Here is a 13037-nt window from a genome sequence, read left to right as displayed (position 1 = left end):
TTAACAGTGATCATGCTTGCACACCGCGGCGAGTGGACGACCGTACAGTGGAGCATGTGACCCGAATGGTCAGGAGGATGGCGGCTAATGCCAGATTCGGCTCGTGAAACGTGGATGAGCCAGCCGGCGCGGAAGCACACGTAGGAAAAGCAACGAAGCCAGAAGGTAAAAAAGATGGCTGCACCCTGAGAAACCTACGGCATGTTGAGTTGCCGAAATTCTCCAGTGAGGCAGACCTGAAGGCTTTCCATGCCCAATTTGAACTGTTAGCGTACGGAACTGGCAAACAAACAGAAATGACAAGGTGAGCTGCGGAGCCTGCTAATGACATTGGGACTTTGGGAAAAAAAAGCAATGCCCACAAGCCCACTGACGTGCAAGATGAGCGAGCCAGAGACCAGTTCTTACGGGCCATATTCCCCAGAGAGCTTTCCAAACAAACACAGCTTGCGCCCCCCCTGAAGTCTGCAAGAGGCGCCTGAGGGAAGCTCTGGGAGTTGTGGTTGGAAGTAATACTGGTGGGGGTGCGCCACTTGCGAGAACTGTGGTACCTAAGAGCCTGGGTCAAGAGAAGCCAGCCTGGGCTGCTGAATTGACTGAACTGATCAGAGCTGTGTCATTGCAATCAAAACGTGACAATGCCTGCCCTCATTGGGCCTCCCTGTGTGTTGGACATGTGGACAACTGGGCCACATGAAAGCGGAGTGCCCCAAGTATGCTGGTGTTCAGGGAAAGCTTCAGGGTTTTTGTAGAGGGTGCGATTGAGGCCCCACCCCGTCTTTTCCAACCCACCCTGTTCCCTGCCAACGGAACCAGACTGCACAGCCGGGAGACCGGACCTCTACATCGTCCGGAAGCAGGCGACGGCGCAGAGTCCGTGAGGGTGGTGGGCTGGACCCATGCAGGGAACTTTTGACATGTCCCCATCACCCTAGCAGAGGTGCCATACACAGCCCTGGTCGACACTGGCTTAACTGCAACACTCGTGAAACACGACGTAGTACTAGCCGGGACACAGTTGGAACCTGGTTGAGCTGCTGACAGTGACTAGTGAATTAGCTCCCATGCTTGGAATAGTGGTTGTAACCATGCAGGTTGGGGGACTCACAGTGGACTGCAAGGTGTGGGTTGCGGCAGTAGAAGACCACTGCATATTGGGTCTGGACTTTTTGCAAGCGCAGAGTGTGTTAGACTTAGGGAGCAACACACTGGGCTGTACTGGGGACCCCATTGTTGAAATGGTGCACCCTGTGCAGGGCTCCGGACCACACCTGCCAAGTTTGAAAGCAGCAGAGGAGCATAATAGACCGTACCCCGCACGTCAAACCCTTTCAATGCCGCAGACCTTACAATGATTTATTTTGTTTAGCTATCATCAGGTTTGCAGATATAAGTGAAGATAATCATCTTGGCAACAGGAAACAAAAGTTCCCTTCCGTCAAAAAGGAGGATTTGGAGCAGCGTCTGTATACATATTGTGGGTTAATTCAATCACATTCAGATTTCAAATGAATCTTGGAAAAGGTCATCTTAATTTTGTCAACTCGACAAATAATAACATGGATACAATGCATGCATCCACAAATAAAAATGTCTTTATTGTTATTGATAAAAACATAAGGAACATTTACAAAGAGATTAGACGTGACACTCCAGGATAAACACGTAATAGACCTCAAAAAGAAAAATGGTCAGGATAACTAGGCATAAATAAAAGGTATTAAGAAAGTACTTCAGAAGAGAAATCAATAGTTAAAATTAAATGGATATTGTAGTTACTGTTACAGAATATGTAATTTTAGCCTGAACAACTTTGTCATTTTGCCACATTTCAGGCTTCAAACGTATAGCTAAAAAACATGCTCTAAGAATCAACGCAAGTCAAGTCAAGTGTTATCAAAACATTTAACATGTTTCATATACAGCGAAAAAACTGACACACACAGTGTGCGTTTGTGTGTGTAGAGAGAGATATGTTATTGAATTGATATGACATGAAGAGTCGACAAATCTGTACATTCAGCGGTAGAGTTTTAAATAAATGCAAAAGAAATGATCTCATATCAAGCAGAGTGACCGATGCCATTTTCTCCAGCACACGTATGATCCTGAGCTCTGGCTTGACATTAGAATCTTAGATTGAAGCTGAGCAAGGAGAAAGCTTCTCGTCAGTGTGGCTTTTTGTGTGTGTTTTAAAGTGATCTTTCCGGCTGAATGATTTATTACAAAACGAGCAGGAGAAGGGCTTCTCCCCAGTGTGGATTGTTGTGTGTTTTTGTAAGAGTTCTCTCCGGCTGAATGATTTACCACAAAACGAGCAGGAGAAAGGCTTCTCACCAGTGTGGGTTCTTGTATGTCTTTTAAAATGATCTTTCTGGCTGAATGATTCACCACAAAATGAGCAGGAGAAAGGCTTCTCACCAGTGTGGGTTGTAGCGTGGTTTTTCAAACTTACTTTGTGGCTGAATTTTTGACCACAAACTGAGCAGGAAAAAGGCTTCTCACCAGTGTGGACTCTTGTGTGATTGTTTAGGTTTGATATCTGGCTGAATGTTTTACCACAAAACGAGCAGGAGAAAGGCTTCTCGCCAGTGTGGGTTCTTGTGTGCGATTTTAAGTTTGTCTTCTTTCTGAAGTTTGCACCACAAATTGAGCAGGAGAAAGCCTTCTCACCAGTGTGGGTTGTAGCATGGTTTTTCAAACTTACTTTGTGGCTGAATTTTTGACCACAAACTATGCAGGAAAAAGGCTTCTCACCAGTGTGGGTTATAGCGTGATTCTTTAGGTTTGATTTCTGGGTGAAAGATTTACCACAAAGAGAGCAGGAAAAAGGTTTCTCACCCGTGTGGGTAGTAGCGTGGATTTTCAAACTTGCTTTCCGGCTGAAGTTTTGACCGCACACTGAGCAGGAAAAAGGCTTCTCACCAGTGTGGATTCTCATATGCATCGTCAAACGATACCTGAACCGAAACGTTTTCCCACACTGAGAACATGTTTTATCACCTTCTGACTGTTCGGCGCCATCATTGTGCGCAGAGTCGGACGTGTCGTCATCATCAGTTTTTACGTGTAGATCCAAGCTGCTGCTTGGAGGCTCCTGCCAGTTTTCTTCATCTTTTACCTGATTTCCAGTAGTTAAACAAGTCTCAGTCACCGGAAACTCTGTGAAAAGTTCCTCCTCTTTAACACAAACGGGCTCCACATCCTCCTCCTCCTTTTTAATGTCAGGAAACTCTGATTCCTGCCAGACAGGAGGCAGGAATACTTCACTGACATCTGTGGGACACAAGACACACATAGGTTGCGTATTAGTTAAAATATACGACATTATACGGAAGCTGATAAATGACTAAATGTATAAATATATCGACCGCATTCATGTAATAATTCTAACCAATGAAGACAGAAACAAGACAGAACCTCAATTAAAATGTGTAAAACAAAAACATAAATATCATTGCTCTCTACTGAATATTGTCATTTAGGAACACAAAGTGCTTAGCTTTGAAGGACGGATTCCAATTCTTCTGTCAGTGATAGACAATGCACAATGTTACATACCGTAAAATTCGGACTATGAGCCGCCAGGGGGCGCCAAAGCAGTAAAGGATAAGAGTGAGACACGTCGAATATATGTATCAAGGAAGACGAAAGTTTAATGTAACTTGGCGCTTTGTGCATGAAAAAAACAGACCCTAATCATGGGAAAGGTGTCTATCGAAAGGGGAACGCTGACGGCCACATTGAGAATCATTTTACGAGTCTGTTTACTTGTAAACGGAAATAAGATGGCGAAACGAATGAATTACAAGAAGCAATGTCCAACGAAGCAGAAATGTTTAATTATTAATCTGTAAGCATTATCGTGTGGCTTGGAATAAATATTTTACACGGTTGGATTCTATGAATTGCCCTAATGTAACCCTGGCAAGCACCAATGAGACCCTGACGACTTTCCGGGGTTATTATATGGCATGGGAAACACCGTGATTAACGTAAGAAAATCAAAAATGAAAGAAATATGGACCTTGCTTGAAAGAAACATCTCCCTGATGCAACTGGGACGCATCATCAGTGATGTAACCTGGGTTCATTGAGTGTTTCGGGTCTCGCAACATCAGACACTCTCGCCCAGGTGACCCAGCCGAGGTTGATCAGGCCTCAACATGCGTCCCAGTGGCAGCCCAAGGATCTGCCCTTCTGAGCCAAAGCCACCTGGTGGCTTTTTCTGCAGCTTCACTAGCGGATTTAATGGCTTTCTTTTTAGCTGCCCCTGTCACAGCCAATAGTCCTAGGACTTTGCGGTAGGATTGTCCAGAAAAACCCCTGTGGCCGACCTCAATTGGCTCAAACAAAACTTTCCAGTCCCTGCCCCTGCACTCCTCCACCAGCTCCTGGTACTTTGCACGTTTCCATTCATTGGCTTCCTCAATGCGCTCTTCCTGTGAGTTCCAGCATGATCAGGTGTTTTGAAGTCACAGAGGTGATCATCATGTCTGGTCGGAGCGATCTTGCTGATATGTGCTGGAGGAACCTTGGTTGTTTCCGTAGGTCGACGTGCAACTGCCAATCAGAGGTAACGTGGAGGAGTCCTGATGTTGTCTGTGCACAAGCCCTGGGTTCCTCTCCTGCCTTGATGAAATTGACTGCCTTGCTTGGGGCTTGATGGTATTTACCTGTGTTGATTGCGAGGGCGATGCACTCAGCAACTGCTTTCAGAACCTGGTCATGGCGCCAGCGATAGCGACCATCAGCCAGGGCCTTTGGGCAGCTGCTGAGGAGGTGTTCCAAGGAGCCTCCTTCAGAGCAAAGAGGACACATGAAGGTTCACAGGGCTTGGTAGGACATTGTGAACTGCCTGCACAAGGAACCGGATACGGTGGAAGTCAGCTTGCATGATGCTTGACCAGACCAAGAAGGACCAGCTCCAGTAACAGCCCAGTGCAGCCCGTGTGGCAAAACAGATATACAGGTAGAGGTATAGGATAGCAGAACATTCTGCTAAAAAAAGTCAGCCTTTACGAGGCGGAGATAAACACTACTTAAAATTTGTCAAAATCAAATAAAAGAACGTGCATGTTAAGTGTCATTGATGTCCTGGGGCAAAGCTTTTGTCGACATCTGTGGCAAGCAATTCAATCTTTTAAATACATAATGGAAGAGTAACATATGTTCACATTTGTCTCAGGTTTTTAGATCCAACTAGAATTTTAAACAGACATTGTTGTGTATTTTATTGCTGAACTGTTTACTTTTGTTGTGGATAAAATATTGGAAGTACAGTAGCATATGACTACTAGACCAGTTGTCTCAGATTATGAGAATTAGATTTAATTTATCAAACTAATTTGTATACTGCTGATTGTTATGTTATATTGTTTACCTTGTATTGCTATTGCACTTCGAGTGAGATGCAATCAGGGTTGGGTGGGGTTACTTTAACTGGATTACTTTCAATTACTTTTGGATTACTCCAATACCAAATATGCTAATAAAAGACAAAAGGTACTAAAAGTGAATAAAATGACTAAATTTTGTGCAGGCTCAGGGAATAACGGAATACATGGAACGGCAAAAATGATGTTGGCAAGCTGTTTGGATTCATTTTTATTTTCTTTCTGTCGCATTTTATGTTCGTTTTGCCGGAGATCAAAGCCAGGAGAGAAAGCTTACCATGTGTTGTGAGTCATAATTTTATTCATATTTAGTTCCTTTTGTCTTTTATTAGCATATTTGATATTGGAGTAATCCAAAAGTCATTGAAAGTCTATCTATCTATTTACCTTGGTCATATCCCTCGAGAGGGGTGACCGACAGCAAGACACACACATACAATAACAAAGAAAATAAAAGGGAAATAAATAACAACAACAACAAAAAAACACAATTTTTTTTGGACCATGGCCAACCCAATTGCCCAAACACCCAAACACGTTAGGCACCTCGGCACCCAAGTTGGTCATGCTTTCGTCCCTCCAGATGAAACGGGACACCAGAAAGCGGCCATGTCACTCGGGTCAGGGTGACACGACACACTCTTTTGTTCAACAGCAGGGCCAGACAGCTTTCACTGGTTTACCCCTGCCGCATCATACGGGTGCCCAACCCATCATTAAGAACGTGTCCACAATCCCACTATCCTTTCAGCAATAAACCCTGGATGCAATAAATATTATAACATTGTATAACACTGCTAACGGTCTGTTCTTTATCAAACTGACTCGAATACTGCTTAGAAAATTTCAAATTATTTTGCCAAGATTTTTTAAACCCGAATTGGTCATGACGTTTTCCTTTTCCTTCAACAGGCCTTCATAGGTTGTCATGGGATAATAACCGCAAAAAAAGCTTGCACTTGGCCAAGAGCGATGACAATCAAAAGGTCAGAGGCTAACAGAAGTAAATACAAATATTATGGAAATAAAAGTGATCAACCTGCTCTGTTCAACACGAATGGTAGCTCCTTGCTAATGCTAACTTGGTTTAGCCGTCGATCTTCTCGCTCGTTGTCATCTTGATGCTCCTCTTTTAAATTTCCTTTCCATCTCTCGCACATTTTAGCCACTTTTTAACCTTTAGGAAATTAAATACAGTTAGATTGCGGTTTATTGTGCACAAGACTGGAACGAAACGCTAATGAGCCGCAGACAATGGCAGCAATGATGTGAGGTTCTTCTCTTCTTCTCGGATGGCATCCATCTCTTTGGTGCTCTATCGCCTCCTAGGATCATACCATCTCACAGCTCCACTCTGCTGTGATGTTGGAGAACGAAAGGAGTTAATGAGACGGCTCTTTTCGAAATGCTCTCTATCTCTGTCTAGTGCTCATAACTGATCAATAGGAGTGTTTTTCTTCGCGTAATCCATGTAAAAGATTAAATGAGGCCAAAGTTCACCTCATATTAAAACAATAAAGGCCATGATAACATTTTAAAACAAAAATGTTTTGGTGTCTTTAATCCGAAGAGCCAGCTGGGGGTCGTTTTAGTGAGCCGAGCCGAAAAAGTCGCTTCTCTAAAAAGAGAAGAAATTCCCATCACTATTCAGGTCACAGAGCAGTGAGAAGGGAAAAGTATTCTGAAATGTGTCCACTAGACGGCGCTCTCAACGATTTCTTGAAATTTGCTGATAAGTTGTTAGAAAATGTCTTGTTCCAGACAACATTTACACCAAAAAGCGCTCCATAAAATACACCAAATAACTTTTTTTGGTTTATGGCTGCTACATCTTCAAATCTCGAGTGTTTTATTTCTATTTTTTTAATTGAACATTTCATCATTCCAAACAAAACGGGCATGACACCGCCAAACAACGATACAGATTCATCAAGTTTAAAAGAACAGAAAGTGCTGAAGAAATATGGAGAAAAGGAAAGTATATGAATAGAAAAAGTGAAAAGAAAAATAAAGTTTAATCCAATACGAGTGGAGATTCTTAAGTATATTGTATATATTTGAGCCATTGGGAGTGTTCCTCAATTTGAACAAATGACACCGAAAAATCGGAATTTTTTTTAAACATCTTCGATATTTTTGGGTCTAAATATACTTCACCACCGGAAAAAGCGCTAATTTCAGGTCAATGTTAGCGTTTCAGCACGTCTAAACTTTTCAAATACAGTAATCCCTCGGTTATCGCGGTTAATGGGGACCAAAACCACCCGTGAAAAGTGAAAATCCGCGAAGTAGCGACGCCCCTTCAAAAATGCTTAAAAAAAAAAAAAATATATATATATATATATATATATATATATATATATTTTTTTTAATTATTATTATTTTATTTTATAGCACGGCGGCGCAGTGGTTAGCGCGTGTGCGGCACAGTTCTAAGGTCTTGGGAACCTCCTGTGTGGGTTCAAATCCAGCTACCGGACTTCCTGTGCGGAGTTTGTATGTTCTCCCCGTGTTCGCTTGGGTTTCCTCCGGGCACTCCGGCTTCCTCCCACATTCCAAAAACATGCATGTCGGGTGGATTGGCCGGTCCAAATTGTCCCTAGGTGTGAATGGGCGAGCGAGTTGTCTGTCCCTGTGTGCCCTGCGATTGGCTGGCAACCAGTTCAGGGTGTCCCCTGCCCACTGCCCGATGATTGCTGGAATTGGGCTCCAGCACCCCCGCGACCCTACTGAGGATAAGCGGTGCAGCTAATGAGATGAGATTTTATTTTATTATTATTATTTTTAGACCCGGTTAATGGGGAGCAAAACCACCCGCAAAAAGGGAAAATCTGCGAAGTAGCGACGCCCCTTCAAAAATGCTTGAAAAAAAAAATAATATATATATATTAACTGGATTTATTTTCTTGCTTTCTAAAGATTATTAAAGCACTGTATTTGCCGTTTCTTTTTCACGACATATTATTTTGAAACCCGGTGTTACATTAATAAATGATTTCACTAGTGCGCTATCACGCAACAGTTTTGGATGCAATTCCAGTACTTTCTCGAAATACAGTTTGACATAGTTAGAATTGCGGTTTATTCCGATATTCAGGGTTGGGTAGGGTTACTTTAACGTGATTACTTTCAATGACTTTTGGATGACTCCAATACCAAATATGCTAATAAAAGACAAAAGAAACTAAATATGAATACAATGATGACTCACAACACGTGGTAAGCTTTCTCTCCTGGCTTTGATCTCTTTGATCTCCGGCAAAACGAACATAAAATGCGACAGAAACAAAACAAAATAAATCCAAACAGCTTGCCAACATCATTTTTGCCCTTACATGTGTTCCGTTACTCCCCCAAGCCTGCAAAAAAGTTTTATTCATATTTAGTTTATTTTGTCTTTTATTAGCACAGATAGAGATAGATAGATACTTTATTCATCCCCGTAGGGAAATTCACACTTCCAGCAGTCTACCCCGTTGTTTATTAACAGATGAACATGATGCCCTAGGGGTGCTTGTAGCGAAGTGGATGACGTCACGCCAGTCCAAAAGTTCGACATCCCTGCGCCAGGTGGAAAACTTTTCTTTGTGAAAATCCAGGGATACACCACCTCGTGTTAGCAAGTCCGCCTCCTCTCCGATTCCCCCCGGCTTTCGTGTCTCTGTTTAGCGGCGTTGAAGCCGGATTGCTCCGGGTAGCTCCGGGTGGCTACACGTTAGCGTCCGGAATGCTAAACGTGAGCCACGTTTCCGCAAAACACAGCAACTGCGCTCCCTGTGCGCTTCGATGTCTTCCACCAGCACTCGATGATCTTATTTGGTCGTGAGTTCGCATTTACCATGATTACGGATGGTACCGAAGACTTATAACGCCGCTAGCCGCTTCGCTAGCTCCGGGTCTTCTTCCACGATAGGCCCCTTCATCACGCCGGCACGAGAATTCTTCAGGGCAAGGAGTTGAAATTCCTTGAATACACGCATTTTTTGTGCGCTAAAACCCATGTCCATAGGATAGAAGTAATCCATAGTGTAGTTGTCAAAACGGGAAGAAAAAACACCGAAGATAGGAGCAGACAATAAAACAATAAATCACAAAAAATCAGAGATAACAGGGCAGCTGCTGGAAAAGGCAGCCACTCGTGGCAGCGCCGCTTTGATAGATATTTGGTATTGGAGTAATCCAAAAGTAATTGAAAGTAATCCAGTTAAAGTAACCCAACCCTGCCGATGTTTTACATGACATCATTGTAACCCACCAGCTGATGCACTCCGTGAAAATTATGGTTTGGATTTAGGTGTGAAGCTGGCTAACCAAAGAGCTAAGCTAGGCATTTGGTTATCAGGCGTGTTGTGGGTTAATTTGATCACATTCAGATTTCAAATGAATCTTGGAAAAGGTCATATTAATTTGGTCAACTCAACAAATAATAACATGGACACATGCATCCACAAATAAAAATGTCTTTATTGTCATTGATAATAACATAGGGAACTTAGTTTACAAAGAGATGAGACTTAAAAGAGAAAAATATCAAGTCTGGATAACTAGGTATCAATAAAAAACAAGAGATATTCAGAAAGTACTTCAGAATAGAAAACCAATAGTTCAAAATAATAAATGGATATTGTAGTAGTTACTGTTACAGAACATTTAAAAGTACAGTGTCCAGCAAAAGTTTTGGCCCCATAAAACTTTTTGTCATTTTGCCACATTTCGGGCTTAAAACTTATAGCTAAAAAACAGAAAACCTGTTCTAAGAATCAACAAAATGTGAGACATAATCGTGAAATGGAATCAAAACATAACATTTTTAGTTTCATCTAAAGCGAAAAAACGGACAAACACACACATATATATACATATGTACACACACACATATATATAATACATATATATATATATATTATATATGTACATACATACATATATATGTGTCTGTGTATATATACAAGGGTAGCATGATTAAATGAAATCCAATTGATATTGCAATGTGACATAGTGCGATTGTGTAATCGCAAGACACAGCCGTTTCAGTGGGAACGTCGACAAAACAAGCTAAGAAGCAAATACGTGTCTGTACGATGTCATCAATCACTCAAATGCGTCATTCCACTTATCATACGAAAGGTTAAACTCTTTGGATTCAAGAAATGCCAACCATTTATTAGTTTCTATTTAATTTTTTGCTAGCAACTGTGTGGACAAGTAAGAATTTCATCGTGCAGGGAAACGTGGTTCTTTACTGTGCATATGACAATAAACACTCTGAATTGAATTGAATCTAAAAATAGACTCATCACAGAAACATCAAGATCAGTCTGAAACAAGATACTGGGAAAATATAAAGCCAGGGTAGCTCACCAAAGTCGTCTTGCAGCCATCGCATTCAATAATAATACGCAACCATGGTCCTCTTACATCCGTAAGTGTAGTCAATCAAACAGTGTAAAATATTGACACACTCCAAAGAGCGCAATAATGCCGACAAATAAAAGAAAAAATCCGCCGGGAAGCATCTGCATCTATAGACGTTGCTTGTTGCTAGCTGTCTGTTTCGCCCCATAATTCCAGTTTAAAAATAAAGACTAGTCAAAAATGTTTTCTCCAGAGCAACCTGACGTGTGATTCACATTCATCTTTTTTGGCCAATTGTAGGCTTTGTTTTGCCCCGCTTTAGCCTATGCGAGCCTGTAAATGCTATTAAGGACCCGCCTCGCTTACCTCTGACTAATATAACTTTGGCCAATAGTGACCGATTCAAATGATAATTGACACATAGGTTAGGAAATGAAACGCCGGTATATATATCCTAGCATACAACGTGGACTACTTCGCCTCCGGGGGAAAATCGATTCGGCGGTCGCTTGCCTTAGTTGGGAGACCTTGCAACTTAATATTGATCTATATATATATATATATATATATATATATATATATATATATATAAGGCGCACTGTATTACAGTGGAACCTCGATTTTCGAACGCCTCTCAGTTCGAACAAATCGGAGTCTGACCAAAAATTTCGAGAAAATCTTGCTTCGCTGTTCGGTCAAAAAATCGGAGTTCGAACGCCGGTAATGCCTGAGTGCGTACGCTAGCGTGCCATGCTGAGCGGCGTACGGGTGTACATCGCTCTTCGCGTGACCAACTGTTATCGCGCTCTTCGTTTTGCTTTCGCTTTTAATATAGGTGGCGAAGTGTTTTAGCCCCTAATTATGCCTCCGAAGAAAGTCAGTGCAAGCAGCAAAAGGAGGTGTGCGAGTGTCTGGTCTTGCTAGGGAATACCCCACCGTCCACCTGCGCCTTCTGCTGACCACAACAAAGGTAAGAAATCCTATGCATAATTATTTTCTTTATCCTTTTTTTTTTTTACACGTTCATGTTAGCGTAATCTTTCGTACGGAAGATTACGATAACGCGAATGTACGATTAGCCTGGGTTAGCTTCATGTTTACGTTAAACATTCAAAACATTCAGGGTGTTGGAACGGAGCCCAACATTCAGGGTGTTGGGACGCAGCCCCCTTTCCAATGAACCGCTCACCACTCGTTGTGGAGACCCGGGTGCTAGATGACTTGTAAACGACCTGTTTTTTTTATTTGTACACGTTCATGCTAGCGTAATCTTTTGTACGGAAGATTACGATAACGCGAACGTACGATTAGCCTGGGTTAGCTTCATGTTTACGTTAAACATTCAAGGTAAACGTTCAGGGTGTTGGAACGGATTAAAACGATTTACATTATTTTTAATGGGAAAAATGATTTCGGTGATCGGACAAATGGGTTTTCGAACAGGGTTCTGGAACGGATTATGGTCGAGAACCGAGGTTCCACTGTATAAGGCAGGTGACATTATTTTGTCCTAGTCAAGACCCCTTATTTTGATTTCGTCTTCCTGTGGCATCATTTCATGTCAGTGTTTCTCTTGGTTTTACAAGGTGAGGACCTATTTTGTTGTTGTTTGTTATTTCAACATGCTGTATTTGTGATTTATGTTATTAGTTTATGCTGTTAAGTGATGATGACACGTTTTGTTGTGTAAATTAATGTTGGAACGTTGTTTTATTTTTGTTGACTTGTTATGAATCAAAGGCTGTACTTTTGTTTAATCAAAAGGGTAAAGAGTGTTTCTTTTGGTTTGACAAGGACAGGGAACTAAATGTGAACATCTCAGCCGCATCATCGACCCTTTTGCTGGTTCCTCCACACCAAATCAACATCTAAATACACAACGCAGACTTTTTCACGTGTGCAAGGCGGCCGGAATAGCGACAAAGGGTTATGTATTACACACACACACACATATATATATAGACAGTGCTGTAGTGCTTCTTTCCACCGCATGAAGCAGTGAGAGGTCACACAGCATCCAACCCAAAAAAGAAATATGGCTTCTTCTTCCTAGTTTGTGTACATATGTGTGTGTGTGTATATATATATATATATATATATATATATATATATATATATATACATACACACATGTGTGTGTATAGAGAGTGAAATGGTATTGAATTGATAAGACACGCGTACACAAATCTGTACATTCAGTGGTAGAGCTTTCAATGTAAATGCAAGAAATGATATCAGATCAAGCAGAGGGACCGTTGCCATTTTCTCCAGCACACGTGTGATCCT

General features: G+C 41.8%; 1 protein-coding gene across 1 annotated transcript in view; it reads right to left on the bottom strand.

Annotated features, from left to right (window-relative positions):
- LOC148376869 (uncharacterized) overlaps window positions 1-13037 on the bottom strand; it is a 29191-nt gene that overhangs the window by 7731 nt on the left and 8423 nt on the right. Inside the window, exon 3 of the mRNA XM_088353062.1 lies at window positions 2842-3276. Coding sequence (XP_088209188.1) covers window positions 2842-3276 — 435 coding nt within the window. The remainder of the gene's footprint in view (window positions 1-2841; window positions 3277-13037) is intronic.

The sequence above is a fragment of the Urocampus carinirostris genome, chromosome 1 (assembly GCF_059441175.1).
Source record: "Urocampus carinirostris isolate Australia breed hairy pipefish chromosome 1, RoL_Ucar_1.0, whole genome shotgun sequence".
Classification (NCBI taxonomy): Eukaryota; Metazoa; Chordata; class Actinopteri; order Syngnathiformes; family Syngnathidae; genus Urocampus; species Urocampus carinirostris.
Note: the sequence above shows the minus strand (reverse complement) of the source record. Positions and strands in the feature narration are given on the sequence as shown.